Here is a 17,497-nt window from a genome sequence, read left to right on the forward strand (position 1 = left end):
AACTGTAAATGCACCTTTACGTGCAAAAACTGCCTCTTGTCGCACTCGGTGGATGGCTCGCTGACCCGGAGTCTTTCTGTGCGTTGATCTCCTGCTGCCCTGCTGTCATCCTCGGACCAAACATCACGTTCGCCACCAGGAAATGCGCTTCCAGGAACCGGCTAACACACCCCGGTGGCTCACGGAGTAAGCGAACGTCTATCGCTGTTGCCGCTTGAATAGCAGCGAGTCTCGAAACCCGCCACCAGGTGTCGCGATTGCCTCACCCGATGAACGTTGTGGATTCTGGCCACCAGATGTCGTGACGATCAGCACTGGCCTCTCCCACACGATGTCGATTCTTCCGGAACGGAACTGCTCCCGCTGCCTGCCTGAGGTCGATTCAGCACTCCACCCAGCGGGTGCCAAGCGCTCTGTCGACGGATCTCCTCGATGCACACAAGCTTTCGGCCAGAGAACGATGACTCCTGTGTGACCGGACCTCCGGTTCCAGCCGCTTCCGGAGAGATTTCCCCCGGATGTGGAATATTCTTCTGTCTGGATCCAGGTTTCGTCCGTTCACCGTGCCCTTTGCCAGAACGCTAGTCGAGAAGGAAAAAGAAAAAGAGAACAAGGAAAAAGAGCCCTAAGGCTCAGCAAAATCCGGAGCGTCTTTCTCTTACCCTACTTTGGGGCTCTTTTGCTGTTTTCCTGATTCCGGCCTCTTTTCTTTTTGTTTCGCACTGGCGCGTGGCCACGATTGCCTGACCGCTAATGACGTGAAGGAAACGTGAAATCAATTTTTTGTTGTTTTCGTACTTTGCGTGCAAATTTGCGGGTTAAAATTCTTTCAGCACTCACCAGAACTGCCGTTTGTTAAATCCTGCACCTTCCTCGGTTTTTTCTGCCGTTTTTTTCCGACCGCAGGGCAAAATCGTTCGCGGCGTAACTTTTTCTGACCCGCACGGTTGCCAACGCTCCCGGAACTTTGCGGTTTTTTCGATCGCTAGCGTCTGGCTTTGTTTTTTGTATTCTCGATGTTGGCAATATGGGTACACTGTGTTTCGGAATTTGTTTACCCAACTGTATTTGGGTTCTCGTTTACCCAATTTACTGCACTGAGAGTAATTTGCGTCGATTATGATTTGCAATGGCCCTTATTCTGCGCCGCGCGTGACGTGATGATTGTCACCTCACCTCGGAGTCACCGTGAGATTTGTCACCTTATTCCAGGAGTCGATCCGGGTAAAGTGACAGAGGTTCATTCTATGTGAGCGACCGAATGAACACATCTGTCAAAATGGCAGAATTCGGGTTGGTGCTGTTTTGATTTTGCTCTCGCTTCGGATTTTTCGAATTAAGTTTTTGTATAACTGGTTGGAATTTCGGTTCGAAAATGGCCATCATCGGATTTTACGGTCACAGCAAGCTGCTCAAGGACGATAAACGGACGATTTATGCGACGTAAGTTGAAATTTCGCTCATCAAAACTGGGGTTGGATCTGGGTCATAGTGCCGAAAAAAAACAACAGCAGATGCCGACGGCATTTTCCTTTTTTTCAAACATTTATCAGGTATGTAAAATATAAAGTTTGTGTTTTGTACATGAAACTGTTCGATCAGAATGGTTTTCGTAAATTTTGACCATTCAAGATTAGATAAGTATTTTTCGTTTTCAGTATAAGTGCTGCTGATAGTAGGGTGAAATTCCATTTGTTCTGAAGTGAAATTTAAAAAAAGATGGAAAAAGTGTACCCGGTGGAGCAAGTGTCAAGGAACCAAACCAGGAATACATCCCGGGGGAGCGAACTGTCTTTTGTGTTCAAAGACGGCAGCATCTGAATTTATATCTTTAAAAATTAATTAAAGTTTTAGAATGTGACAAAAAGTGCAAATAAAATAAAAGATTATTATTTTCTACCACATTTACAATCAGAAAACTAATTCCAACAAACTAAATTTTGCATTTATATTAGGACTAGCTGACCCGGTGTGCTTTGCTACACCTTTCAAAATCAAGTGATATTATCAAAAATTAATCAAATTTTTATTGTTTTATTGGCATTATTTTAATCAAATTAAAACATAATTTATAAGCAACCGCTATAAAATGAGAGCTGCAGATGGAGGTTCGAATTGCAACACAAAGATAACTTAAACAAATATTCTGAATCTTGCTCTATATTTGTGTTAAAGATCTGATAATTTGAATCTGTCTGGAGGGTCTCAAATTAATCGTGCGCAAACAATCTAACTTATACAATACGGTTATTTTTTCTTGATATGTTCAGGATTTATGCTGAAAAACTGATAAGATAGTCCCTCCCCTGTCCTTACCTTCACCCCATGCTGAATGGAGGTCGTGATTTTAATAATCATACCTCATTTTTTCGTTCCCAAAAATCCTCTTATATCAAATATAGTTCTATTGGTTGATAAGTTTTTAAGCTTTATAACAAAATTTATATGGAGCCTCCTCCTTTCTTTCCTTCTCTACACTGTAAAGCGTAAGGATCTATAACAATCGTAGAAACATATCTCGTAACGAAGTACATTTCCATGCTACATTTGTTCCCATTTGTTGGCTTCGTTAGCATAAATTGAGAACAACCTACTCACTGAAAGGAGGATGGTGTGTCGGATAATCATAGAATCATACCAAAATGATTTTCCATGTTAAGGTTTGTCCATTTCTCGGATTTTGTAAAAAAAAAGTTGAATGTAAGCCTCCTCTTCCTTTCCTACATTCCCAATTCTTTCATCCTACGGCAAGAAAGGAATTGTTTCACATAGAAAAAGTATTTTTCGTACTCAAATACTTTTTGATGCCAAATTTGGTTTCATTTGCTCGATAAATTCTCGAGTTATGCAAAAAAAAAATTATATGGAAACTCCCCTTTCCCTCTTTATATCTTTCCGCTTAAAAAAGATGGGACTTCAATTTATGATAGAAACATTTTCCGTATCCAAATACCCTCATATGCCAAATATGGTTCAATTTGCTCGATCAACTCTCCAGTTATATTGAAAATTGTAAGGGAGACCTTTCCTCTCCCTTTTCAGCCACCTCTTTGAAGTAGTGAGGGATACCAAATATTCATAGAAGCATTTCTCGTACCCAAATATCGTTCCATGCCAAATTTGGTTCCGTTTGCTGTTGTAGTTTTTGAGTTATGCTGTAAAAATTGTATAAAACTCCCCTCCCTCTTTCCTTTCTCCCCGCTGGTAGAAGGAAGGGGTCTCAAACAATCATTAGAACATGTCGCGTTCCCAAATACCCGCCCATGCCACATTTGGTTCCATTTGCTTAATTAGTTTTTGAGTTGTGTAAAAAATTATAAAAGAGGTCCCTCCCCCCTTTATTTCTCTACAGGAAAAAGGGATGAGTCTCAAATAATCATAGAAATATTTTTCGTATCCAAATACTCTCCCATGCCAAATTTGGTTCCATTTGCTTTATTAGTTTTTGAGTTATGTAAAAAAATATGAAAGAGGCCCCCTCCCCCTTTCTACTGGAAAGAGGGAGGGGTCTCAAATAATCATTGAAATATTTTTAGTATTCAAATACCTTCCCGTGCCAAATTTGGTTCCAATATCTTGAGCAGTTTTCGAGTTATATGAAAATTTGTAAGGTAGCCCCCCTCCCCCCCTTCCTATCGCCCCACTGAGAGGAGGGAGGGATACCTAATAAACATAGAAATATTCCTCGTACCCAAATACCACCCCATGCCAAATTTGATACCATTTGCTTGATTGGTGCTCGAGTTATGCAAAAAAATGTCTTTTATTTGGGAGGGCCCTCCCCTCCTTCATGAGAGAGGGAGGGGTCCCAAACTATAATAGGAACCTTCCCCTGCCTCCAATACCCCCACCTGCCAAGTTTCACGCAAATCGGTTCAGTAGTTTCCGAGTCTATAGGGAACAGACAGACAGACAGACAGACAGACAGACAGACAGACAGACAGACAGACAGACAGACAGAAATTCATTTTTATATATATAGATATCAAATTTAAATGTTTGCATTCAGTATTCAAATTTGAATGACGGATTTTAGGTAACAAGGTTTTTTATTAAATTACATAATCATATTTAATAAATTGGTTTTATTATTTCCAAAACTTCAATTCTTTAGTGTAATTAACTATTCAGAGCCTAACATTCCGCTTTACATAAATTTAATGCTCAATTTCTATCCCGTCACCACCTGAAAAGGTACCGACAATTGTCACCTAAAATCGTCACCCGAATGCGACGATTCTCACCCACGGTGACTACGAGAATAGGGTAAGAACTCACAAAGTTCATCCGAAGTGACGTTCCTCACCTAAACCGACTGCTGGAATAGAGTGACTTGGGTGACTCTACTATCGTCACGTCACTCGAGGCGCAGAATAAGGGCCAATGTTTTGAACATTTATTCCAAATTGGCTTAAGCACAGAATAAACCAAGTATAATATTTAATTGTTACAGTCGACCTGGGGCCACTGACCTTTGTTCCCACCTCGAATTGTTTGACACACTATACTTCAATAGTGGGAGGTCAATTCGCGCTAATGCGCTCCAAGGCAATACTCGTTTCCGAATTCTCTTCAGGAAATACCTCATTCTAACACAACTCGATGCGTCAGAGGATTTCTGACGAGTTAGGGCCCGACATTTCATCGTGTTAAAAAAGGTCCCCATTTAGCGAAACTACTAACTTTGTGGATCTAGTCCAGGAAGTCCAGAAACACAGAGCGAATTGTTGACGACACTTTCTCTGTTCGAACACGCGGGTCAAGAGGCAAGCATCCTAAGCCACGTGTAGGACTCAGACTCCTCCGAACTCTCAAGTAGTGTTGACTTAAGTTGAGTATCGGAGTAGAACGCGCTCTCTACGAGGGAAGCTGCGAGGATAAGACTTGACCTTCTTCGCAGTCGAACTCGTAGGGGGAAGAGTATTTAAGCCGCGAAACACTCTCGGGTAAAGCCCCGGACGTGAGCTGTGACAGGCACGTGTCCAGGATAAGCTGCTCTCGATTCCACGGACGGGCAAAGACGAGAGAGCCTCGAGCCAAACCAAGCGGGGCCAAGATACAGGTCCGGACGGGAATTATGACCAGAGGCCCCAGGTGGACTTTGTTGCGTAGGGGTACTTAGTATCATGAGTCGACCGATTGCACCCATGGACCCAGAGTAGCATACTGGGGGGACGCGGTGGCTCGCCATGCCTTGGAATGTAATGCTTGGAATCGTCTCATTTCTTTCGGGAGCCATTAAAAACTCATCAGATCATGACCCGGAAAATTTATGAAAATTTTCTCGCCGATTTCGATATTATTTAGTTTATTATCACCAATTCCGACGGATTTGCGAAGTATTGTGCTTAAAACCCGAAATCACTGCTTCAAACCGAGAAAAAAACAATATTTACATTGAATTTCTTACTTATCGCGCTACAAAACATCCTGGCATCAACTTTGTCGCGCTTTCCGAAGCGCTCAGTATGTCAGGCCTGCGCTTTTTCCATGGAGAGTAAATGAGAGCAGGTATGTCGCGTGGACACAACGCAAATCAACGCGCTGATTGTCGCCTCAGTATAACAGCTCCCTTACGCGAGTCTGAGTTTAAGAAATTTAACTTAAAAGACATAAGTACTATCATTCCTTACCGAATGTGGAGAAGAGCTACAATGCTAAAAATCCCTAGTTGATTATTTTTTTATTGGGATTTTAAACCGGTTTGTTTATTCATCCCCAATCACTAGTGGATATGCTTTATGCCATCTTGAATAGATTGAATTTATTTCTCCATTAAGGTTTCTCTGGTTTCTCAGGTAAATGATAAAATCTTGGGCAAAAAAACTAGGGACAAATTTCCTGTATGTTTGGGTAACGTGCCGCTAATGAGCCTACCCCCATTCTGATACCTGATATTTAAAAAATTTAAAATGCTATCTAGAAATACGCTGGTCGTTAACACAACTGGTAAGATTTATTGGGTAGAAATTTCAATATCCTTCCTTGACTACCTCTGGACTTTCTCTATACATTCCACCACTAACAAAGAAAGAAGAGTTTTTTTTTTCTAATGTTCCATAGCTTTTTGATTGATTTATTATTGCTCATGGGGTTTTCGAGAGTTTCAACAGTATAAATACTAGATCAACACTATTGGATTGTAATATAAAATAAGGTAAGGTACCGCTATTTTTCTAACGAAGGTAAGTAGGTAATGTTAATATCATCTTTTGTTTTGTTTTTTTTTTTTTACTTTCCGGTTGGATTTGTTGATACTTATGAAGGTAGAATTTGCATTTGAAGGTCACTTACTAACCGAGAACAGCTATCAACAACATAACTAGAGGGTAGGTTCAACTACTTTAGATAAAACCGAGAAACTAATTAGTAAAATATAAGTAAGTACAGCTTATTGAGCTAAATGCTATAAGGTGATCTACGACTCTACATTTATAAGTATGAGATGTATCAGTATGTTTATTGTTCATTGCAGTTTTTTTTTTCATGTTCCACTCCCGAGAACTACAGGCAATGTTTCCCGTTTCTGCTAGCAATCTTGCTTATAAAAATAAAGTACAACAGTTTTTTTTTTTAATTTCAAAGGTATTTCGTTCTACGAATACAATACAACTAAGTTTACAAAGCTGCGTTCCGAATTTCTCTCGCGGCGGGCGACCCATCGACCAATTACCACTACACACTCTGATGGTGTTCCGCGATTTACAATGTACAAAGTTCGTTCTTAACTTAAAACCGTTTGTTTGCTTGTTTTATTACACTATCAATACGGGGTAAGGAGGCACTTTTTTCGGGATCCAGTTTTTTGTTGTTGACTAAGCGAAATTTGATACAATTATTGATTATCGGGTTTCGTTGTTTGGGGTAGGTTGGCGAGAAAGTATTTCAAAGATATCGTTTGTGTTTAAGGAATTTCTTAGTTCTTCGCTAGAAGGTAGATGTGGTTTTCAATATTTTTTGAGATTTTTTTTTTTGAAATATGCTTTACAGTAAGGCAAGATGAATGTTGATGTTGAAAGAGATTGAGTTTTTTTTTAAGATTAGTGTTAAAATTCATCTCAATTCATTATAAAGTTTATAATGGTACTAGTATTTATTTTATAATATACCGATTTACTGGATCCTACTTGTTTAAAAAAATTCAGTCCTTTGGGCATGGGTGTTTGATAATTTAACATCTATTAACAACTATTTTCGAGAAAGGCATTTCGAAATGTGAAGACACAGTTTTTTTAAATTTTAATATTTCCGACTGCATGTTCAAACAACACAATTCTGACTTTTGTGTGTTATTTTTATCAAATGGCATTTTAGGTTTCTTGTTTTTTGGGCTTATTTTACACATTACACGTTCCAAGGCTAGCTTAATACCGTGTTCTGTTCTTCGATTTACATTCAAAGCCTAAATATTGAAAGTTTAGCATTAACACTTTGTTGTGGTGAGTAGCTTTACGAAAAAAACATCAGCTAGGAGGTAAGTCCATACTTTCATTACTTGCGACAAAGGTGTTTGGGTCTTTTTGTTTTATTTTCTGCTTTGTGCTTCAAGCACAAATGGATTGTATTTTGCGTTATTTTCATCCGTCATATTTATTTTCCCACGTATACCTGTTATTCAATATAATAAAACCATTGTGTTCGAATGAAAAAAAAAAACTGTGACATACCTATGTATGATATGAATCACCCAAACAATTTCTTTGTTTATTTAAGACTGGGAATATAAACAAAACATTTTTTTCATATACAAAAAGCAAACTACTTTAAGAATAACTAACAATATATTTTTCACATTTTTTTCAAGGGAATATATAAGCCAGACTTACGTACTACGCTTTTTAAAAAATTGGTAATCATTCGCCTCATATGTCGTTTTTCCAAATAATTCAATAACACGAAATTACACAAAAATTAAAACATCCTATTTTCAACCTTTCTTGACATAACTTTCATTTAGGTTTGAGGGTTCGATAGAAGCTGTATCATTCTTTCGCCTCAAATTTGATAAGCGAGATGACAAAAGTCTTGAAATTGCACCTCGAAAAAGTGCATAACAAAACTGTAATAGGTAACATGTGTAAGATCTGCAGCACAACGATCATGGGAACGCACCTCAACGGGCCATTGTTCTGCGTTATTATCATCTTAAGTACATGTGTAGACCGTGCCACCACAAGTATAAGAGTACCGCATCAAATTAAAGAACAGTACCACGGCCATTTCTTGCCAATCTACGGTACGAATCACGGATATGGTGGTATTACACTAACCCCGGGCAGTGTAATGATTACTGTGCCTTGGTTTCTTGTTTTCCTCTTGAATGGCGCTAGGCTAGGGAAATTTTTTCAGCAAATGCTCTGGCCATATAACATGTACAAAACTTAAGACTTATTTCTCGCCCAGTCAAAACGATAGCAGCTATTTTTTTTGTTATTGCTCCTCTATCACATTCATCTCCTTTTAATTAAAACATATTCTATAACAGCTCTATACACTCTTATTCACACGATGCTATTATACAAATGAGCTTGTTGTTCGGTTTGCCGTTGTCCCGCGCTTCTGTTTTTGTTCCACGACGAGTCACCGGAAGAACACAATAATTCTTTCCATTCACACTTCGCCGATAACATTGGTCTTAATAGTAATTACATAAACAAAAAATACTTTGGTTCCAGTCACGTTTCCCCTTCCCTACGCTTCTTATCTTCCATCTTTAAGAGTCCACCTCTTCATCGATCGACATCGACGACGGACGTCGGAAAACTACCTTGGTGGAGGTTTTCAATCAGGAAATTATCGTTGGGTACCGATTGACCAACGGTGGTGGCGCATTACTTCCCCCTCCATTGCTACCCACGCTACCACTCACGTACATTTCACTTCCATTGACACTGGACGCCGAGGCCGAGGTCATCAGGTGCGGATGCCCTAGTAACCCACCGGAAGCGGCTGCAACTGCCGTCTGGATCAACGGGGCCACAAGACCATCCGGCCGGGGACAGCCTATCGTCAGCTGCACCTGCAGCCCCGATTCCTTAATCAAATTGACCACATCGCCGTGATTCATGCCGGTGATATCGAGCGAATTGACGGCCACTATCCGATCGCCAATCTTCAGCTCTCCGCACCGCTCGGCTGGGCTGCCCGGAATCAGATCCCCAATGGTGGACCCGTGAAACTGCCCAGCCGACGAGATGATGACAAATCCGAACCCTTCGTTATCGCTCCGCGAGACCAGCACGTTGTACGGATAGCGAGGATTCGGGGGAGGTGGCGCTGCCTTGCCCAGTGGTTTCCGTCGCCGCAAGATCATGGTGACCTGACCGCGAAGACCCGCTTCGCCCATCAGCTGGACTACCCGGTGGTGGGAGGCATTTTCCTGTAAGAATTGGAAAACAAAAAGGTTAGTTGTTCGTTATCAGGAAAAAGTGATAAAAATACGGTTCTTTTTTGTATCGCCTTTGTAGGCAGATGTCAAACCTATATTTTGGACCCCAAGAGGATGCAATTTGAGAAAACTTGTACTTAATTTCAACAAAGTGCGATGTTTAACAACATGATTATTCGAGAAAAACTGCCCGACCATCCGAATCCATTTAGTGAGAAAATATATGTTTTTTTTTTACTAAATCAAACTAAATTCAACTTTTAACTTGCAAATTTGACCCATTTTATGCGACCAAAACAGAGAAATTGCTCATTTCTAGTGATTAACAAAAAATACATTGACGCAACCTCGGCTACCCCACAAGCTCCTGATCGACGACCTGGACAAAATGGGATTTCCAAGTTGGCTTGAAAAATGGCTCGAATCATATCTCCGAGGCAGAACTGCATTCGTCAGACAATATCAAATAAAATCCAAAACTTCACTGTTCCTTCTAGAGTTCCACGAGTGAGTCAGCTGGGTCCACTATAGTTCAACTTATTTATGAAAGACCTTTGTGAACCTTTTTTTTTAAACGAAAACACACATATAGCATTTCAGTGAAACTTCATGTTCCCTTGAAGAGATTAATTCTTCTTAAGACTACTGCTAACACCACCAGCCCACAGAAAGAGTACTATGCATGCCGTAACCGACACTCGATCTCATGACCTGTGGCTTAGAAGACTTTAAGGCTATTTTTTAAGCCACAGTCGGCGGCAAATTTTTGAGCATTAATGCTTGTTCACATTAGATTGGAAATGAAAACTTTTAAAATGTGTACCTATACTTTTTCCTGCACACTACGCCTGGGAACGAAAACGCTTGGATGGAATTTCATCTTGAAAGAACCCATCTCCGTATATCTCTGGGAAACACCCAACCGATTTAAAAAAAATATAGTTTTGGAATATATTTGGAAATATTTGGAATATTCAGTTACAAAACTTCCGTAAATCCGTAAAACATGCTTTTTTTTTTGTAAACAGATTTATTTAGATTTTCTTCTCTACATAGCATTCATATTACAAATTTTCACAGTGCAACACAAAATCAAGAGCACCTATCGTCAAATCATTACTATAGCTTCTAATATAAAGTTTATATACACTATAAACATATTTAGCGTTACTTTTCTGTTTGTTGCTCTTGTTTGCTTGAATTCAGGAATTGCAAAATCTCTGTAAACTATTCTCCTATTCAAAGTTGATTCTAATTTTGGTTTCATAAAAGACCATAGATGAACGATTTTACTACAACTAGAGAATTTATGCTCAAGATCTTCGATCACTGTTGGACAATGCACACAAAATTCACTATCTGATCTATTTTGTCTAAATAGCAATGCTGCATGCGGTATCCTTCGATTCACAAGAAGATAGTACTGAGATTTTTCAGTCAATGAAAGATGTCGGTGTCGTATATTCCGCCAAACTCGTTGCCACTCCACCATTGGGTTTTCCTCGACAATTTTAGGTAATTTACTTCTTCCTCGGTAGACCTCTAGAAGTGCTGCGGCCGAAGGGCTTTCTCGAACATTAGCAGGGATGTACGCCATCTCTCGAGCGATAGTTTTAAGACACGGATATAAGGCTGGAATGCCTCATTCAGTTCAGTTTCATCTGTGCTACAGTTAAGACGTTCATTGGATTTGCTCTCGAATTCGAATCGAATTTCTCTCACCTGTTATAGATCGACACCCGTTTTATTCTCTCGTCATCTTGTGAAAATTTTCTTCATCTTCTGACCGCGTTAGTGTCAACACCGAATGGCGGAAGCATTTTCGCCATGGGGGGATCCTGCTGGCCCTTCCAGTAGGAACTCTAGAACCCTGCCAAGCTGGCTGGATCCTATGGACAAACACGGAGAGGTACAATACCTCAACCTCAAAGCAGCCAACGATCAAAAATTGACTTCGAATCCTTTCATCATTTCGAAATCAATCGATCAAATTGCCGGTCGCATCGAAGGAGTGAGCCCCGCCGATGGAGGTAAAACTTTTCTACTACGGGTCCGAAGCAAGCAGCAAGTTAATAAGCTGCTCAAAATGAACCAGCTTATTGACGGAACACCCGTTTTCGTGGAATCTCATCCTACTAAGAATACCTGCCAAAGTGTTGTATCGTGCCGCGAAGTCGCCGACTTGAAAGAGGAAGACATCTGCGAGGCGCTGCAAGACCAGAAAGTTGTGAAAGTTTATCGTTTCACCCGAAAAATAGAAGGAAAAACCACCCCAACCAACACTCTAGTCTTGACCTTCTCCGGTACAGTACCACCAACGCACGTCTGGTTTGGCTACCTACGAGTAGCCACTAGACCATACTACCCCCGTCCCATGCAATGCCTATTGTGTGGAAAATTTGGTCATACCAAATCCAGATGCCCTAATCAGCCAATTTGTCCCAACTGTGGTGGAATTGACATCCACAAAAACTGCCCCAATCCACCACACTGCAACAACTGTCTTGGCCCTCATCCCACCACCAGCCGATCATGTTCCAAGTACCTTGAAGAACAAAGCATCATCCGTATTCGAATTGACCGCGGCCTTACCCATTCTGAGGCCATTAAAGAATACAAATCCCGAATCAATTCCCAATCAAACCTCCAAGCCCGTATCAACAACATTGCTTCAACCGAAAACAACCTTCAAATTAAAACTTTGGAAAAGCAAATCGCCGAACTGCTCAAGACCAACCAGGAACTCCAAGCCAAAATTGCAAAACTGGAAAACCAAATTTGCCGAGATACCGATGATTCTGACTCCACACTCACAGATACCAACAGCAACACATCGATGGACACAACCGACGACCCTCCCAGCAACACCTCCACCCCGAAACGCGGAAGAGGAATCGATTCTCCCGAATCGGTTTCGCCTATCAACAAAAAGACCAGAACTCCACCTAGCCATCCAGTTCCGAAACCAGTCATCCCCAACTTTGCCAGTAAGCCCAGGACCGTTCCAGATAAGGTAACAACATCTCCCATCCCCCTCTCAACCAATCGGTAAGTGTTTTTAACTCATTTTCTTCCCACTGCATTCAAATATTTAGTATTCCATATTTAGCTCTTATCTTTTGTCATGGCCACTAATAGTCATAATAGTTGCAATAGTCCTACCCATAAAAGCACAACCATTTTTGCCATTCAGTGGAACATCTTTGGTCTCAAAACTCGTCTACCCGAAATTCAACTCCTAGTTTCCAAATTTTCGCCAATCGCTATAGCCCTCCAAGAAACTCTAATTCCAGATGCCATTCACCCAAACATAATCAAAGGTTATCAGTTTTTATCAAACAAAAGTCCTTCCAATCCGTACAGCAGGGGCGTTGGCCTAGGAATTAAAAACGGTTTTCCATTTACACCAGTTACAATTCAATCCACCCTCAATGTTTTATGTGTAAGAATTGAAGCTCCAATCAAAATTTCTGTCGTTTCTCTCTATGCCTCACCCTCCCTCCCTTTCCAAGATTATACCAAAGGTATTGAAGACCTGATTTCACAAATTCCAACTCCGTTCATAATTCTTGGGGATTTTAATGCCCACTCAACTGAATGGGGAAGCAAAAACATCGACAGAAGGGGAAACTTTATCGGGGATTTCGCTCAAACCAACTATCTTAACATTCTAAACGATGGGTCACCTACCCGACTATGTCCACACACAGGCAATTCCTCCGCAATAGACCTTAGCTTAACATCTGGTTCCTTAGCATCCAAATTCAAATGGAAGGCACTCACCGACTGTGGGGGAAGTGATCACTTCCCTATTGTGATTAACCTTGAACATCCCTCTCCAATAGCCGCTACACGTCCCCGCTGGCGTTATCAAGAAGCTAACTGGCCCGAATACCAAAATCATGTTGACCATCTCCTTTCCCTAAACCAAACCACATCTATCCAGAGATTCAATGAAATTCTATTAGAAGCAGGCTCCAAATTCATTCCCCGCACTAGCGGTATTCCCGGTAAAACTGCTGTCCCCTGGTGGGGACCTGAGGTTCGAGATGCTATTAAGCAACGAAGAAAAGCACTAAGAGCTCTTAGACGTTTACCTCAAAATCATCCTGATAAACCCACTGCACTAACTCTTTTCAAAAACGCCAGATCCCTTGCAAGATCTGCAGTACGAACCGCAAAAAATGACTGTTGGTTGAAATTCACTGAAGAAATTCATCCTAATACCCCTTCCAAAGTCCTATGGAGTAAAATTAAAATCCTGAATGGTGAACCTCGTAGAAATCAGTACCATCTTCTACTTAACCGACAGTTTACAAATGATCCCTCCCTCCTTGCCGAAGCCTTCAGTTCTCACTTTTCCAACACTAACCCTCCTCCCAACCAAAACCGCCCATCAACCAATTCCAACCCTTCTCCTAATCCTACCTCCCTCATACATAGCCCATACAATTCCGATTTTACTCCTCAAGAACTTTTCTCTGCCCTTCACAAAGTTCACGGTCTCTCCTCCGGAATTGACGATATAGGTTACCCATTCTTGAAAAACTTGTCTCTTATGGCCAAAACAGTTCTCTTAGATATATTCAATAATATATGGGACCAGGGGTTTATTCCTGACGGTTGGAAACGAGGCCTGGTTATTCCAATCCCCAAACCCCAGAAAGATCCTAACAGTATTGACAGCTACCGCCCTATAACGCTTCTCGACTGCACTGGCAAAATCATGGAAAGATTAGTCAACCATCGTCTGAACACTATTCTCGATGAAAAACACCTATTGGACGATCGACAGTTCGCTTTCCGGCCCGGTCGTTCTACAGATGACTACCTATGCCACCTTGAAGCCATTCTAGATGACGCCTTAAATCGAAGCCAACATATCGAACTACTGTCTTTGGATTTGTCAAAAGCGTTTGACCGTGTAGATCAAAATGCAATACTTTGCACCTTACGCGAATGGGGAATTGAAAATCGACTATTCCAATATATTCAAAGCTTTTTAACTAATCGCTCCATCCAAGTCCTCGTCAATGCCACCCTCTCCAGCCCAAAATCCGTGCTTACCGGAGTTCCGCAAGGATCCGTGATATCTCCCACATTATTTCTTATAGCAATAAACTCCATATTTAAAATAATCCCCGATAACATAAAAATTCTAGTTTACGCCGACGATATCCTATTGATATCAATCTCTCCTTTTGCCCGTCTCACACGTCAAAGATTACAAACTGCCATAGACAAGGTAGCTAGGTGGGCCCCAACCATGGGCTTCCAGTTCTCTCCCGACAAATCAAAACTCCTACATCTTGGCCCTAACAGGAAAAAGGTCAATAAATTACCCCCAATAACTATGAATGGTCAAACCATCCCACTAGTACGTTGCACCCGACTTTTGGGTGTTTGGATTGATGATAAGTTAAACTTTCTAACTCATCTCAACCAAGTCAGAAAAAATGCTAACAATAAGATCAATATGCTTCGTATCCTAAGTCAAACCCCAAGTCATGCCAATCGCGACTCCCTGTTTCGATTCCTACACGGCTGGATGCTTCCTTCAACCCTATACGGCTTGGGCTTTGTAAGTAGATGTGGTCCTCCCGTCTATCAAAAACTTGAACCCCTGTACAATCGATGCGTTCGTATCATTGGATCTGCCTTTGTCACCAGCCCAATAGTTTCAATCATGGCTGAAAGTGGACAGTACCCTTTCAAATATCTAGTCGCCAAATCCCTTACATCTAAATCCCTACGATGGCTTTCCTTTGGTGGCAGTGATGAAGTCCCTTTAATTTCCCGCACTAACTCCCTGCTCTCAGAAATAGCTAACACCTCCCTTCCAAATATCTGTCAAAGAAGAACGACTCCCTTCCGTTATTGGTCTGAAAAAGTACCCCACGTTGATTTATCCCTTTCTCTCAAAATTAAAGCTGGACAACACCCACTTACAGTTTTACCTTTTTACCACAGCCTAGTCCACAACAAATATTTATCAACATCACACATCTTCACCGATGGCTCTAAAACCGCTGACGGGCGAGTCGGATGTGGTATTACCGACCCTTTCGACCAGCGCAGCATCGCTCTACCATCGCAGTGCTCCGTCTTCAGTGCTGAAGCTTATGCTCTACTCAACGCCTTGCTAAACATTTCTAATCATTTCCCCCCCACTACTATTTTCATAGATTCCGCTAGCGTACTGAAAGCAGTTCAAGCCGGTAACATCAAGCATCCGTGGATATCCTCAATCTCTAACGAAGCCCTGAATAAGAACGCTACCCTTGTCTGGATACCTGGTCATGCAGGCATACCAGGCAATGAAGCTGCCGACCGACTCGCCTCGCTTGCCACAAGTCTCGACCCAATACCGACCCCCATACCGCAACAAGATGCATATCGCGACATCTGTAATCGACTGTCCCTCGCCTGGGAAGAAAACTGGGCAATAAACCGAACAGCCAAATTAAGGGAAGTCAAAAACACCACCCAAAAATGGGTTGACCGACCTAATCCTAGAGAAAGAACAGCACTTACCCGACTTCGTATCGGGCATACACGAATCACTCAGTCTTACCTTCTCGATAGAGAAGACCCCCCTAGTTGCCCCGCCTGCAATTGCCCCGTTACCATAAAACACATACTGGTTAACTGCCAAATCTACGACAATCAAAGATCCCTTTGCCAACTGGCAGACAATTTGCGCCAAATTTTATCCAATTGCCCAGAAGAAGAGAAAAAATTAATAACATTTCTAAAAAGTACCAAACTCCTATCCCAAATTTAAACTAGTTGTCCATTCATCCGGATTTGTCTACCGTCACTCGAATCTGTTTCCTTAATTAGCCGGACATGCGTGCCGTTGGGACAAACTGTTTCCCTAATATCCGGTTTTGAATGCCATCAGGATTCTCTGTTCCTCTATAAAGCCGGACCTATGTACCGTTGAACTATCAGTTTCCTGGAATATTTGGATTTGATCACCGTTGAAACAATTTGTTCCATATAGCCGGACCTGCGTGCCGTGACCAGAAACATTTCGACACTACAACTAGAATCTATAGGAATAGGGAAGAATGCCACAATGTGGTAAATTCCTGGCAAAAAAAAAAAAAAAAAAAAAAAGCTGGAATGCCTCCAGGAAACGGTGGATTACCCATTAATCCCTCAAATGAGGAAGCAAAAGGAGTGTGCTCTCGACATCGAACGAAACGATTAAGCAAGAGTGCTCTATATTTCTGCATTGGTAGTCGAAGGTTAAGGCCACCTTTTTCCACTGCAAGACCAATCTGCTCCATTGAAACTCTGGTTGGATGCCCTTCCCAGACAAAGTTTCCTATTTGAGACGTTATCCGAGCTGCTGATGCGTTGGGAATGCCAAGGATCGATGCCATGAACCACAATTTGGACGTTACGAAGGTGTTGATGATGGTTATCTTTTGGAGCAAAGAGAGGATTCGTGGTTTGAATTTCCACATAAGTTGTGAAGTCTTTCTTATGACGTCGCCCCAGTTTACTTCACAACCATACGCTTTGATGCTTCAGAAAAAAGACTGTAGAGCAGAAACGGGATGCTGAAAAAAAATTCACATAGTGTCCATGAAAGCTGGAGTAAACTGGGTGGATTTGATTCAAATCAAAGTGATTAAATCATGATTTAAATCACTTGATTTTTATTTGTGATTTAAATCGAAGTTTCTCAGTGAATAAAATATGTAAAATTTAGTAAATACGGAATGTTTTCTTTTCATTTTCCGCGTTTTTAAGTATCGAAGGCTTATTCATCCCCTCGAGAATTTAGAATGGATTTTTTTTCTTGCTCCTAGTGGACATTTCCCTAGTTTTGATTGACGAGGATGCCGAATGCTTGTCAACGTAGAAGGGGGTACGGGTTTGGATAGTGTCCACTTGGACATCTATATATGTATATAAAAAGCAATTTCTGTATGTTTGTTTGTTTGTTTGTTTGTTTGTCCTCTATAGACTCAGCCGTCTTAAGAGCTAGAGAGCTGAAATTTAGCATGGATACTCATTAGGACCAGGAAGGATGAAAAATGTTTTCAGATTTTTGGATGACCCCTTCTGAAGGGGGTCGTCCATACAAGACAAATA

At 41.3% G+C, this 17,497-nt stretch overlaps 1 protein-coding gene across 3 annotated transcripts in view; it reads right to left on the reverse strand.

The window, feature by feature from the left end:
* Nucleotides 1-6,770: 6,770 nt before the first annotated feature.
* The window catches only part of LOC129750155 (membrane-associated guanylate kinase, WW and PDZ domain-containing protein 1), a 77,761-nt gene continuing 67,034 nt past the window's right edge, over nucleotides 6,771-17,497 (reverse strand). For all 3 annotated transcript variants that reach the window (XM_055745398.1, XM_055745399.1, XM_055745401.1), the window contains exon 4: nucleotides 6,771-9,379. In XM_055745398.1, the coding sequence (XP_055601373.1) occupies nucleotides 8,786-9,379 (594 nt within the window). In that variant the 3' untranslated portion in view covers nucleotides 6,771-8,785. The remainder of the gene's footprint in view (nucleotides 9,380-17,497) is intronic.

This window comes from Uranotaenia lowii, chromosome 2 (assembly GCF_029784155.1).
Source record: "Uranotaenia lowii strain MFRU-FL chromosome 2, ASM2978415v1, whole genome shotgun sequence".
Classification (NCBI taxonomy): Eukaryota; Metazoa; Arthropoda; class Insecta; order Diptera; family Culicidae; genus Uranotaenia; species Uranotaenia lowii.